The sequence below is a fragment of the Pongo abelii genome, chromosome 1 (genome assembly GCF_028885655.2).
Source record: "Pongo abelii isolate AG06213 chromosome 1, NHGRI_mPonAbe1-v2.0_pri, whole genome shotgun sequence".
NCBI lineage: Eukaryota > Metazoa > Chordata > Mammalia > Primates > Hominidae > Pongo > Pongo abelii.
The window spans coordinates 169,732,659-169,748,502 of NC_071985.2; the positions used below are offsets into that span (position 1 = coordinate 169,732,659).

General features: G+C 38.6%; 1 protein-coding gene across 2 annotated transcripts in view; it reads right to left on the reverse strand.

Annotated features, from left to right (window-relative positions):
• ALG6 (ALG6 alpha-1,3-glucosyltransferase) overlaps nucleotides 1-15,844 on the reverse strand; it is a 60,478-nt gene that overhangs the window by 33,226 nt on the left and 11,408 nt on the right. For both annotated transcript variants that reach the window (NM_001133588.2, XM_054542928.2), the window contains 2 exon segments: nucleotides 1,598-1,687; nucleotides 7,326-7,410. In NM_001133588.2, the coding sequence (NP_001127060.1) occupies nucleotides 1,598-1,687; nucleotides 7,326-7,410 (175 nt within the window).

Sequence of the window (15,844 nt, forward strand, 5' to 3'; positions counted from 1 at the left end):
GAGTTTATTTTCAATCCATGAAGCTTATTTTTGCAAATATGAAATACACTCATAACAACACTGCATAACGACATTTCAGTCAACAATGGACCATATGTAGGACAATGATCCCATAAGATTATACTACCATATTTTTACTCTAGCTATGTGTTGATATGTTTAAATATACAAATACCATTGTGTTACAACCGCCTACAGTATTCAGTACAGTGACATGCTGTACAGGTTTGTAGCCTAGGAACAACAGGCTATGCTATATAGCCTAGATATAGTAGGCTATACCATTTTGCCTACTAAAGTACCCTCTATGATGTTTGCACAATGATGAAATCACCTAACCATACATTTCTCAGAATGTATCCCCATCGTGAAGTGACACATGGCTGTAAAGTTGAAATTAAACAAGGAAGATAAGTTCATGAGATATTGTGAAGAGGTTCCTCAAATTTTTGCTGACACACTTCAAATCTAAGACAGAATACCACTACAGAGTAGAACTGGGTCTCTACCAAAACAGAAGTTCCTTATCTTCTATAACTATTCAATTTCTTAAAAGGAGGAGGAATTCCCATTTTGATCTTCAATCACAAATGAAACACTGCAATTATTCTAGTTTCTAACTCGACAGATTAGTCAGTAACCATTTGGATCTATATTTTTCATTTACTTTGAGCTGTTCCAGAAAAAAAAGGTTCTTATACACAACACATATTAGATATATTTCTCAGTAGTCCACACATATGGATAACATCTCTACTTCAAAACAAAACTAGGTTTTTTGCATTTCTTGCTAGACGTCCTCAAAAAAATTATAGAAATGTTCAAAGTTTGATAGTTCTTTCTTTTTTTTTTCAGATGGAGTCTCACTCTGTTGCCCAGGATGGAATGCAGTAGCGTGATCTCGGCTCACTGCAACCTCCGCCTCCTGGGTTCAAGCGATTCTCCTGCCTCCGCCTCCCGAGTAGCTGGGACTACAGGCATGTGCCACCATGCCTGACTAATTTTTGTATTTTTAGTAGAGACGGGGTTTCACCATGTTAGCCAGGATGGTCTAAATCTCCTGACCTCGTGATCCGCCCACCTCGGCCTCCCACAGTGCTGGGATTACAGGCGTGAGCCACCACTTCCAGCCGATAGTTACTTCTTAAAACCCATTTGTAATACACAATACAATAGCAGTGGCTGGGTGCAGTGGCTCATGCCTGTAATCAATCCCAGCACTTTGGGAGGCTGAGGTGGGTAGATCACTTAAGGTCAGGAGATTAAGGCTCTAGATTTGCCTGGCCAACATGGTGAAACCCCGTCTCTACTAAAAATACAAAAATTAGCCAGGCATGGTGGTGGGCACCTTAGTCCCAGCTACTGAGGAGGCTGAGGCAAGAGAATCGCTTGAGCCTGGAAGGTGGGGGTTGCAGTAAGCCGAGATTGTACCACTGCATTCCAGCCTGGGCGATGGAGCAACACTTCATCTCAAAAAAAAATACAATAGCAGCTACAAGCAATCTCTCCTCTTGTCAAGAAAGCCCCATCACATGCTTCTTACTAAATCTGCCAAGGGCATAAAAATTTAGAGTTACATTAAGAAAGAAAAACTTACACATATGCACATAGGAGACTATGATAAGCTGTAAGAGGTGGGTAATCCAATCCCCAATACTGTAAATTGTTATCACTGCTGTTAAAATACCTGAAAATAAAAAAAGAAGAAAGCACATTACGTTAATCAATATTCAAGAAGTAGACTTATAATTTAACATTGTACCTCATTTATCTAAGCTTAATAATGTAATTTACTAATTATTAAGCTATTATAATTAAGCCATGTCAACAGACACAAACCAGGACTCTCCCAGGCAAACTGGGATTTACTGTCATCCTATTATTAGTAGACTTCATCAATGACTAACACTCATACAACAAAAAATATGCAACAAAAAGAATAGGATTGCTTGCAACCAATTCAACCAACATGTAACGAGAGCCTTGTTACATGCAAGGCTCTCTGAATTTTAGGAAGAAAAGTAGGTCTAATGTCCACAAATTGATAGGCTCCCCTGGTTAGCCAGAATGTGAAGGAAATATACACAACTATCATGACTCGAGAAATACAAATTAAGTTAACATAATTTCTTAATCATGTCCTTTACAACTAGGCAGCTTCTTCTTCTATTCGATTTATTTTCTCAATCATAAGAATACAACAGTGCAAGCCAAACTATATAGCCCACAAATAACCATTGCTCATAAGCTTATTTCTTTTTGAGACGGAGTCTTGCTCCATCGCCCAGGCTGGAGTGCAGTGGCGCGATCTCAGCTCACTGCAACTTCCGCCTCCTGGGTTTTTTTTTTTTAAGTGATTCTCCTGCTTCAGCCTCCCGGGTAGCTTGGATTACAGGCGCCCACCACCAGGCCCGGCTAATTTTTGTATTTTTAGTACAGACGGGGTTTCACCATGTTGGCCAGGCTGGTCTTGAACTCCTGACCTCAAGTGATCCACCCTCCTCGGCCTCCCAAAGTGCTGTGATTACAGGCGTGAGCCACCATGCCCAGCCTAATTTATTTCAAATGGGTCACAATTCCTCGCTATCACAATCTCTTACTTTTTGAATTAAAAATATTTCTTTAAATTAGCATTCAACATGATCCCATCAAATAACCTATTAATCATCTTTGGAAGGTCTATTTTTCTTAGTGTCAGTTACATAAAACATACGTTTGTATGGAAGAGATGGGGATTAAAATTATCAAGGCATGCTAGACAGCCAAGACATCTGGACATAGAGTACTACAGTATGGTACCAGCTGGTGGCCACTGTCCCTCCAGAAACATTCATGTGAACAATCTTGGGTTCCATGTCTGGCTGGGACTTGAAGCCAAGAAGCAGCAAGTCTAAGAATCTCTGGGTTAGTTGGAGCCCCTTTTGGCAGCTTGAATCTGGGAGACTGGGCCAGGCAAATAATGGAGACCAAAGGACCCACTTTTCTAGACAGAGATACCTAAAGACAGGCACCAACTGTATCATTTCCAAATTCATGTGACTATATAGCATAAAGTTTTATTGTATCAGCCTCAGAGCTGTTGAAGCATTGAGTTAAACAAGTAAAGCTGTGAGGTCAGTGGCTGACACAAAGTGCTCAATAGTAGTTCCAATTGGCTACTAGCCGCAAAGCAACTAAGATGAATACAGCAACGGAAAACCATCAAGTAATTCAAGAATCACATTTTGTCCGATACAACTTGATTTGGTTTTCAGCTTCTGAAAATAGACAAAACCTATTTTTTCATTTAGTTTAACCTTGAGATCCACTGGAGATGAGTAAAAGAGGCATTGACAATAAGCTGCAAGCATGCAACGATATATACTAAAAATAAAGTCGTTGGTTGGATTAGGAGGAAAAAAATATAGGGTTTATAACAGTGCTCCCCATTCTTACGGAAATTCATAAAGTAGAACAAAGAGGCATAAAAGAAGATAGCTTAAAAGTGTTTCAAGTAAAGCATCAAAATATATCAGTAGGAACAAAGCAATTAGTTGATACTCCTGCTTTATATTATATATATATATACATATATATATATACACACATATATGTATATATATACACACATATATATGTATATATATACACACACATATATATGTATATATATACACACACATATATATGTATATATATACACACACACAGACACATATATATATATGTATATATTTTTTTTTTTTTTTTTTGAGACAGAGTTTTGTTCTTGTTGCCCAGGCTGGAGTGCAATGGTGCGATCTTGGTTCACTGCAACCTCTGCCTCCCAGGTTCAAGTGATTCTCCTGCCTCAGCCTCCTGAATAGCTGGGATTACAGGCATGCACCACCACACCCAACTAACTTTGTATTTTTAGTAGAGACGGGGTTTCTCCATGTTGGTCAGGCTGGTCTTGAACTCCTGACCTCATGATCCGCCCACCTTGGTCTCCCAAAGTGCTGGGATTACAGGCGTAAGCCACTGCGCCCGGCCTTACTTTAGATATATTAATACTCGAAAAGTTGTCTAAATACTATTTATACATTGAAATGTATCTTCCCACTGAATTCCCACGTAATCTCAGTAGATGTTTAGTAAGTAAAAAAAAACTGGCTGCCACACAAATTATAAAATTACATTCAAGAGTGTTACCATTACGATGTAGTTTTCTCTAACAGACAACCCACAGAGTCATCATTGGTATTTTTGTTTAAAGAAAAAAATTTTTAGCTTGAAACAGTTTCAAAGTTACAGAAAAGTTGCAAGAATAATTGAAATAACTTACATACATCAAAATGTAGAAAGTTTTATAAGACAAAGACACCATTTACAGAACAAGACAAGAACAAACAGAAAGAAGACATTTACTTTATACACCCATACACACACATGAGGAAAATGATTAAAGTGTACAATACTGCTATACTGTTGTGGTAGACAGACTTTAAGGTCACCACCGAGAACACCATCTCCTGCTGTTCAGACTCCCGCGTGCATACAATCCCCTCCCCTTGAGTGTAGGCAAGTCCTGTGACTTGCATCTAACTAATACAATATGGTAAATGTGACAGGATATCACTCTTGTGCTTCTGTTTCACGTATATGTAAGATTCTGTCTTGCTAGCAGATATACTAGACAGACTGCCTCTCACTGACTTTAAAGAAGCAAGCTGGCATATTTTAGTGCATGGCCATGTTGGAGAAGCCAAGTAGCAACAAATGGCATGTGAGCTCTGGGAGCCAAGAGTGGCTCCCAACAAGAAACTGAAGCCCTCACTCTTGCAGATGCAAGGAAACTAATTCTGCCAACAGCCTGAGGAAACTTGGAAATGGATCCTTCTTCATTTGAGCCTCTGATAAGTCTGCAGCCCAGCTGACACCTGGATTATAGCCTTCTGAAACTGAGCAGAATACCTAGCTAAGCTGTGCCCAAACTCCTGATCTAAAGAAACTGTGATAATAAATGTGTGTTTAAGCAATTAGCATTTGAGGTCATTCATTACACAGCATAGAAAATTAGTATAACTATTTAAAAATCATGCAAATCATTACAAAAATGATTATCCATTACAAACCCGGGGGAAAGAAATGAACAAGCAATTTTGAAAAGAAATCTAATTATCGGCCACGTGCGGTGGCTCAAGCCTGTAATCCCAGCACTTTGGGAGGCTGAGGCGGGCAGATCACGTGGTCAGGAGATCGAGACCATCCTGGCTAACATGGTGAAACCCTGTCTCTACTAAAAATACAAAAAAAAATTAGCCGGGCGTGGTGGTGGGCGCCTGTAGTCCTAGCTACTCAGGAGACTGAGGCAGGAGAATGGTGTGAACCTGGGAGGCGGAGCTTGCAGTGAGCCAAGATCGTGCCACTGCACTCTAGCCTGGGCAACAGAGCGAGACTCCGTCTCAAAAAGAAAAAGAAAAAGAAATATAATTATCAATAAATACATTAGAAGATGCTCAGGTCACAATTACTCAAGGAAATGCCAATTTTAAAAGTCTGGTATTATTAAATGTTGGTCAGGGTATGTAGAAAGAGATATCCTGGTGTTACTTTAGAGCTTCCACTTCTAGGAATCTACCTAGAAAAAATGTGCACATAAGAAATAGACTTTATTTAATCATTCTCCTACTAAGAGACATTTAAAGTGTTTCCGGTTCCTCTTCCATTTGAAACACTCCAAACTCTGACTAGGGAACAGGCAACCTATCAATAGAAAACTCAATATGAAGTTCTTGCATAAAACTCTCTGATAAAGGGCCTATATAAAAGCAGTAGCCAAAGCAGTCAACAATATAATATGAACAGTTTATATAGCCAGTCTCTAAGAGAATAACCTACCAGCCATCTAGTAAGTCAATAAGTAATGTCATCAACTGTTATCAGGATATGTTCAATAAAAATGACACAGGCATGAATTTCTATGATGCTATAACCACAGCTAACATTTATTGAGAGTTCATTACATGCTAGGGACTGGCCTAAGTGCTTTACATGTATCATTTTATTCAGTCCTCACAATAACCCAGTGAAATATGCAGTCTATTATTTTCATTCTACAAGTGATAAAACTGTGGTTGAGAAAGTTAAATAATTTGCCAAAGGTCACGCAGCTAATAAACACTAGAGCTAGGATCTGAACTCAGACAGTCTGACTCTAGCACCTACACTCTTTACCACTAAGCTACTGCTATTTTATACTTCAGGTAGATTTGTATATAAAATTAAGGTTAATCACCACTGTTCAATTATGATAGAGAGCAATAATAATTAACAAAAATTTCTATGAAGTTCTCTGAGTTTTCGGAAACAGAAGGTTCAATATATACTGTATCATAAAACCAATGAAGGGTAGAGCTGACCTCCTTCATAATACAAAGAGAAAGCTATGGAAAGGAGAACATATGAAAATGAACACCTAGGCTGCACACGGTGGCTCACGCCTGTAATCCCAGCACTTTGGGAGGCTAAGGTGGGCGGATCACGAGGTTAGGAGTTCAAAACCAGCCTGGCCAAGATGGTGAAACCCCATCTCTACTAAAAACTACAAAAATTAGCCGGGCATGGTGACAGGAGCCACAATCCCAGACACTTGGGAGGCTGAGGCAGGAGAATCGCTTGAACCCAGGCGACAGCGGTTGCAGTGAGCTGAGATCGCACCACTGCACTCCAGCCTGGGCGACAGAGTGAGACTCCGTCTCAAAAAAATAAAAAGAGAAAACGAACACCTAAATACTCATTCCTTCCACAAATTTTTATTGAGGGTCTACAATGTGCCATGCCCTATACTAGATGCAGGGTATTCAAAGGTGAATCAAAAGGACACGTGAAATTTTCAGAGTTGAAAACAAGTCCTATTATTGTAGGCTTCTCCCTTTGGTCCCCTTTTCAGCTCTGCAAATTCAGCCATCAGCTACTGCCAAAGCTCTCTTCTATTTTTATCTATAGTTACCATCACAGTGATCTTTAGCGAGAGAAACAGTGGATGAGGGAACAGGGAAGAAATGTTTTTAGCCTATGATAGTGCTTCCATAGTTTATGTACAGAGGACATATAGACATTCAGAGTTTTATCATCAACGTTCTAGTTCAGCATCATAGCCCACCTAACTAAGTATATGAATTAACTTTCAGGACTATCAAATTTCAAAGACAGGCCTACAAAATGCAAGGCAATACATATGTGGCACCAGTATGCAAGAGAAGAGGATGTTCAAGATGAAGAAAATAGCGTGTTATCCTTTTAATATTTTCAAACAATCTATATTAACTATGATAAACAAGAAAAACAAGTTAAAATTATCATACCATTGTTTGACCGGTAAATTAAAAGTAATTTCTTGCCAGTGTCTCTGAGCTTCATAATCACCAAACATAGGTGGTTTTCCAGCACCTAAGATCAAAGGTAAAAAGAGCAAAACAACAATGTACTTTAGCATACCAGTGATTTTTATTTCCTTATGAAAATTGTCTAAATTAGAGAGGCAGTGTAGGTTACAGAAAGAACACAGGAGTTACCGAGAAAGTCAGAGAGATAAAATCTGAATCTAGCACTGCTGGCACACTGCTGGAGTGACACTGGGCAAATTACTTAATCCCTCTAAACTTCAGCACATTAAAAACAGGATCAATACAACTTCCCTACTGCAGACTACTGGAATAAATAAGATAATGGATATAAAATACCCAGCATAGTGCTTGGCACACAGTAAACATTGAATAAATAGATGCTATTGTTAACATTACAATCATCCCTCAGTATCTGTGGGGGATTCATTCCAGGACCCCCCACTATGACAGAAACCAAACTTCATGGATGCTCATCCCTTATATAAAATGCCATAGTATTTGCATATAACCTCTGCTCATTCTCTTGTATACTTTAAATCATCTTTAGATTACTTATAATACCTAACAATGTAAAATGCTACATTAATAGTTGTTATACTGTATTGTTTAGGGGATAATGACAAGGGGAAAAAATCTACATGTTCAATACAGGCACAATCATCCTTTTTTATTTCCTGAATATTTTCAATCCATGATTGGCTGAATCCACAGATATAGAACCCATGGATACAGAGGGCTGACTGTACTCAATAATAATTATGTCCAAGTTTATTTTTACTTCATAAGGCTGTCAACTATACTGCCCAATATGTATCATAAAATAGTAACACAAGTATCTGCATTTTACAAAGGACTTTTTTTTTTTTTTGAGACAGAGTCTTGCTCTGTCACCCAGGCTGGAGTGCAGCGGCACAATCTCAGCTTACTGCAACCTCCACCTCTGGGGTTCAAGCGGTTCTCATGATTCAGCCTCCCGAGTAGCTGGGATTATAGGCGTGTGCCACCATACCTGCCTAATTTTTGTATTTTTCTTAGACACTGGTTTCACCATGTTGGCCAGGCTGGTCTCAAACTCCTGGCATCAAGTGATCTGCCTGCCTCGACCTCCCAAAGTGCTGGGATTATAGGCGTCAGCCACCATGCCCAGCCATTACAAAGGACTTTTACAAACTATAAATAACTTAAGGTCAACTATAGGGTCAAAAACAGATTATATGTTACAAAGACATTAATTAGATCAGGCTTTGCTGTCAAATAAGTTGTATAAAAACTATTGCTTTATGGTTTGATTATTTTAATTTCAAAATTGCAAATAAGGGATAATGGATTTGTCATAACTAACACTTGATAGTGCTTACTATATGCCAAATACAACGAACCTATGAAATAGGTATTATCTGGCCAGGCACGATGGCTCACACCTGTAATCCCAGCACTTTGGGAGGCCGAGGCGAGCAGATCACGAGGTCAGGAGTTCAAGACCAGCCTGACCAACATGGTGAAACCCTGTCTCTACTAAAAATACAAAAATTAGCCTGGCATGGTGGCGTGTGCCTGTAATCCCAGCTACTCAGGAGGCTGAGACAGGAGAATCGCTTGAACCCAGGAGGCGGAGGTTGCAGTGAGCCAAGATCACACCACTGCACTCCAGCCTGGGCGACAGAGTGAGACTCCATCCAAAAAAAAAAAAAGAAATAGGTATTATCATTATACCCACTTTACAGCTGGGAAAACAAAGGCAATGGCCATTCACATAATAAGCAGCAAAGTCTGGATTTGAATCCAGGCAGACTGGCTCCATAATCCATGCTCTTAGCTCCTATTCTGTAATGCCTCATAAGTTGGTTAAGTAGCTTTTATTCTTAAATCATTTAAAATGACATAAAGGTGGCCAGGCGTGGTGGCTCACACCTGTAATCCCAGCACTTTGGGAGACCGAGGTGGGTGGATCACGAGGTCAAGAGATCGAGACCATCTGGCCAACATGGTGAAACCCCGTCTCTACTAAAAATACAAAAAATTAGCCAGGGTGGTGGTGGGCATCTGTAGTCCCAGCTACTTGGAAGGCTGAGGCAGGAGAATCACTTGAACCCAAGAGGCAGAGGTTACAGTGAGCTGAGATTGCACCACTGCACTCCAGCCTGGGCGACAGAGTGAGACTCCGTCTCAAAAGAAAAGAAAGAAAGAAAAAAAAAAGATGTAAACGTATCTCCAATTAGTAAAGAGTAAACACCCACTCACTATTTAACTAACAGTTGACTACAAAATTGTGAGAAGGCCCAAAGAGGTACAGTATAATCACAGCTTTTTAAACTGGCATGTAAGGTAAAAATCACATAGAGTCAAATATACTAATTAACCCATTAGGAAGGTGTGCCATATTGAAAAATGACATATTATTACTCACTGAAATCTAATTCAGATTTTCTCCAGTTTTAGAACATTACATGAAGTGTTTGTATTTAATTGTTGAATTATACCAATATTCTTTAAATGCTATAATCTCTAAGAAGATATTCCCACTATGAGACAATCATGGGAAACGCAGATTAACTTTTCTATAGCATATATACATTGAGTGATTTGCACAAGAAATTAACCATAGTATACACGCATGTGTGTGGGTCTCTATCTCTCAGAAAGAAATTTAATAAGTTAAGTTTTCTATTCTCAGAATGTAATAGCACCTAGTAGATTCTCAATGCCGCCCTCATAGGTTATCAGTGAATGTTAATACAGCAAGGACGTTTAAGTTCAAAAGACTTGAGTTTGTGAGTCCCTGATTTTTCACTTACTGATCTGCAACATTAATTTGTGATGGCAGACCAATTAATTTTGCCAAGGCTGTTTTACACAGTGCCATATATGAGTTCTCACCCAAAAACATTTTTAAGTTACTATCTGGCACTTTGAAATTCAAAGTTTCTGTTCATGCTTCTTATTCCATATTCTATACACCTATTTCTATCAACTCATATCCAACCTTCAAGCATCATCTGAAATCCTAAATCTTCCATGAAGCCTTCCTTCATAAATTAAAAACATATTGATCACTAACTACTGACTTCTCATAATACTTATACTTTCAGTTCCATGTTTTATCATATGACTATACTATTTCTTAACTGCTAACCAGATAAGAATTTTATATCCCATAAGCAGAGAAACTGATTTTCCAGTGTCCAAAGAAAACATTGCTAGGCATATAGTACATTAAAAGTTTGCTTAATTAAACTGGAGAGGAAGAATAACCTACAATAATAAAAATTTTTTTTAGAAAAGAATTCCCCAAAGAATTAATTGCATTTTTGCATGTGTATTCTTTGGCTGGGGGGCGGGATGGGGGGGCAGGGAGGGATATAAGTTTCTATTTTAAAGAATACAACCATTGACTATGGCTTCTTTGGGGATGGAAAGGAGTTGACTTTTCTTTTTATTTGTTTTGTTTTTGTTTTTGGTCCACTGGGATAATAAAAGTCAGAGAGAATCTTAAGTAATTTCCTATACCTGAAGAAATCCAACTATCTAGATTTTCTGAAATTGCTCTAGACTTGTGGTCAAAGTGGAAGAATTTATTACCATTCTCTAACAAACAGAAGAATGGATAATGACTCTCTTTAGGGTTGGGAAACAAGTTCCTATCCAGAGTCTGACCTACTTCAATAAATTCAGCTGACACTGGCTATGAAATTAGTACTTAAGTTTTTAAAACTGCTAAAGTGCCCTTAAAGCAACCCAGAAGGACAACCCAACTGTACCTATGGGAGCTTCACTTGGGAAGGGCAAAAAGGATTCCTTCCACAGTGCTTAATTCTACAAATTCATTTACATAAGATTCAGAATTACATAAAGAAAACACAGTAATGTATATTTACTCAGCTTCAATTCTGTCTCATTCTCAGAAAAATGGGCTTAAGCACTACTTAAATGTTCATTAATTGTTGAACTATTCATAATTATGTTTGAATTTTAAAAACAAGTAGTTTTGTTGTTAACAATACCTACTAACTGCCTTTAAATTAAAATTTTAAGCATTTTAGAGAAGAGAATTTGGCTAAAATTTTCCATAATAAAATCTTCCTTTTGGCAGGGTGTGGTGGCTTATGTCTGTAATCACAGCACTTTGGGAGGCCAAGGCGGGCAGATCACCTGAGTTCAGGAGTTCAAGACCAGCCTGACCAACATGGTGAAACCCCGTCTCTACTAAAAATACAAAAATTAGTTGGGTGTGGTGGTGCATGCCTGTAATCCCAGCTACTTGGGAGGCTGAGGCAGAAGAATCAACTGAACCTGAGAGGCAGAGGTTGCAGTGAGCCGAGATCATGCCATCGCACTCCAGCCTGGGTGACAGAGCAAGACTCTGTCTCAAGAAAAAAAAAAAAAAAAAAAAAAAATTCATCCTTTTATATATTCCATAGCAATGGGTAAGTAGAAAGAAACTAAGCAGTTAAATGGAACACAGTCATACTTTAGTAATGATGTGCTACAAAAACTGATTCTATAACTTTCTCATCAAACAGCCAATGCAGCTTTGGGGAAAAAAAGTTATTAAAATAAAATAACTTTCCCCAGCTCAAGTTGCCATTTGCCTTAAAGACACCGGTAACACTTTGGATCAAGTACAGAGGAACTGTGAATCTCTACAAGAAATGGTAAACAATCAATACTAAAATCAAAATTTTTCTACTCCCCATGGATTGTTTAAAAGCAACAAACAGTATTTATTCAATATTTTTAGGTCTCTGAAAATTAATGTATATAAGCATCTCTAAAAACGTAAGGGACAGACATTTCAGAAAAAATCAAATTACAATAATATACATAAGCCATTTTCCTAAATAATACATACATTTCCAAAGGAGGAATAATGCATTAATACAAAGCAAGCTAACCTGAGTTTCCACACTTGAGTGTGATGGAGTTCTGAACATGCAACTTCAAAATCTGGCACCTTGGCATATTGAATATTTTAAGCTAAAGGAATTTGAGGAAGGGCAGATGCAAGAAGAACTGACCATCCCCTGAGGCAGATCATAAAATCCTCATGTGAGAGGTGCCCTCCCTATACCCAGAGAAAAGAAGCATCTTTATCTCCAAAGGTGAAAGGATACCCAGAGGAACCAAAATGAACAGGTTTTGCCAAGTTTCCCATTTACTACTCTTGACTCATACCCTATTGTCCTATCACATTTTCTACAACTCTCCACTCTTCATCAAAGTTAGTATAAAAACACTCAGGTTTAACTGTTTCTTCGGGTCTTCATTTCCTTCTGAAGGTTTCAAACTTATATTCAATAAATGTGTATGTTTTTGTCTTGTTAATCTGTCTTTTGTTACATGGGCACAGTAGAGAACCTAGAAGGACAGAAGGAAAATGTATTTTTCCTCTCCTCTAAGTGCTTCTTAATTACAATCTTAAAACAAGATAAACCAAAAGCAAACTAAAATAAGCATATTAAAAAACAAACTATGACAGAGGAGGCAGAGCAGGATGGCCAAATAGAACCCTCCGGTGACTGTCCCCCTGGCAGGAACACCAAATTCAACAACTATCCCAACAAGAAAGTACCTTCATAAGAACCAAAAATCAGTTGAGCAATCACAGTACCTGGTTTTAATATCATATCAAGGTAAGAGGCACTGAAGAGGGTAAGAAAGACAGTATTGAATTGTCAACATCACTTCTCCTCCATTCCCCAGCAGCAGCTGCATGGCATGAAGAGAGAATCTGTGTGTTTGGGGAGGGAGAGTGCAGTGACTATGGGACTCTGCACTGGAACTGAGTCTTGCTTGTCACAGCAGAAAGCAACACAGGACAGAATTCAGCTGGTACCTATGGAGGGAGCATTTAGGCTAGTCCTAGCCAGAAGGGAATGGTCCATCCCAGCAGTAGGAACCTGAGTTCCAGATAGGCACACCACTGTAGGCTAAAGCACTCTGGGGTCTTAAATAAACTTGAAAGGCAGTTTAGACCACAAGGACTTCCTAGGCAAGTCCTGGTGCTGTGTTGGACTCAGAGGCAGTGAACTGGGGGTGCACATGACCTAGTAAGACACCAGCTGGGGCAGCCAAGGGAGTCCTTGCATCACCCCTCCCTCAACCCCAAGCAGCATGGCTTGCAGCTCCAGGAGAGACTCCTAATTTTTTGTATTTTTAGTAGAGACGGGGTTTCACCGTGTTAGCCAGGATGGTCTTGACCTCCTGACCTCGTGATCCGCCTGCCTCGGCCTCCCAAAGTGCTGGGATTACAGGCATGAGCCACTGCGCCCGGCCAATTTTGTATTTTTTATAAAGACAAGGTTTCCCCATATTGCCCAGGCTGGACTCAAACTTTTGGGCTCAAGCGATCCACCTGCCTCGGCCTCTCAAAGTGCTGGGATTACAGGTGTGAGCCACTGTGCCCAGACACCATTTTTTTTAATGTTTAGCATATTTATTTTCCTTATCTGAAAAATGACAAAAATATATCATAGCCATCTACAAGATGCCTTCAAATAATCTACTAATGTGCAATAACAGTATTTTTCTTATATAGTAACCCAAAAGGAATCTGATTCTGTTGATTTTCCTAGGGACAATTTAAGAGCTGTGTTTAAAATAAGTAGCTGGAGTCCTGTTTTCTTTTCCAGATGAGAAAAGTAATTGAGTAAACTCAGTTCATGAAAGAAATGTCAGGTTAAGTAATATATGTAAGTCACAGGAATAGAGAAGTATTGGATGAATTGTCCCCTCCTGAATTCCCATTAAGCATTTGATTATAGATACCAGCAATACTGAAATAGTATCATGTAAAAATTTGTAGTATTTTATCCTATACTCTGATTTTAGTTCTTTTAAACTTCACCTTAAAATAAACAAGAAAATAATATATGTGTCACAATTAGGAGACAAAAGGAAAACTGGAAAAAAGATTGCAAACTAAATAATCACCATGAATTAGTACCAAATTCAGAAAAGGGGATGACTTTCCAATAGACCAATTATGGACTAAAAGTAATATTATAAGTTACATATTTTATATAACAACTTCCAATTGGACCTTTCCTCAGCCCTTCTTCCCCCACTTCAGCCACCAAACTACTTCCTTTCTTCCGTTCATGAACAAACTTCCTGAAAGTTGCTATGTCCATTTGATAACTACCATTCAGTCCTCAGTTCATTACAGTCTGGCATCTAGGAGGTTCACATGGCCTCCTATAGATCCCTCGTCTATTTTAAATTTTCATCATTTTTGACATGTCTATAGCTTGACACTGTTGGCCGGTCCTCATTTTGTAAAGTTCTCTGGTTTCTTGGTTTCTAGAAAAACAGACTCTCCAGATGCTAAGCCTACTACACAGTTTCTTCTCAGTCTCCTTTAATCATTCTCCCTTCTCTCTGGAGATGATTAGTGGTTAAATCTGTTTCCTTCTTGCACAAAAGTTGCTTTTGTTGAGGGGCAAAAGCAACTCTTAAACCTGTTGCTTTTGCCCCTCAACCCCTGGCTTCAACCATCATGTCTATTAACCCTCTGTAAACACTAGAATACTTAGGGAGCTTTTAAAAATATAGATGGCCTTCAGTTTCCAGCAATATGCCAGACAAAGGGTCCAAAAACATCTCCAGTAAAAATCCTAGTTAACATTGAATAAATAATATATATAATATAATGTTTTATATATGATGTTTTATATATAATGTATGATTTATATTTGTTTTTATATAATTAATAATATAGTATTACATATCCTACTTTTATAAATATATAATTTTAATATATGGCTGAACTAGCAGTAACATGAAAGAATTCCTTAGAGGCCCCAGAAACAACAGCAAAGTGTAGATTCAGGGAAGTAAGCATTTGCCTTGAGGGTATCCAATGATCTCTGGTGGTCAATAGCCTGGCTACCAGGAGCCCTATGCAATCAGTAAGGAGGTAAAGCCTGGGACCTGAACAGGTAGGAATTCAAGGTCAGAGAACCCTCTACTACAATTTAAAATACAATGCCTTTAGGGAGATAGTGAAGATAGTACTCATCTCAGCCTTGGCTCCTGGTAGTACAGGAAAAAGGAAAAAGAGTCCTATGAAAATTCCTAACCATATGCCTGCATTTGCCCAGGTTGGGGCCTGAATTCACACCAAGTACATGACCCAAAGAAACTTTAAGTTGCTAATTTAGTTTGATTTTTGTTAATAGTGCCCCAGGTGCCTACCAGGAAGCAACATAAACCCTATGTGGAAAAATGCACAGGAAACTCAAGCCTCAAAGAATTCCCACAGATAAAAGTTCCAAATTACATAAACTCACAATTTTATTAAAAATCACTAAGCTCATGAAGAAACAAAATACCATGAGCTAGGGTCAGGAGAAACAAAAAACTATGAAATCAGAATGCAGATACGAGAATTTTTAGATAAGGAACATAAAATAAGCATGGTTCAACTGCTTAACAATACAAAAGAAGACCTTGAAAGTATGCTGAAGGAACAAGAGACT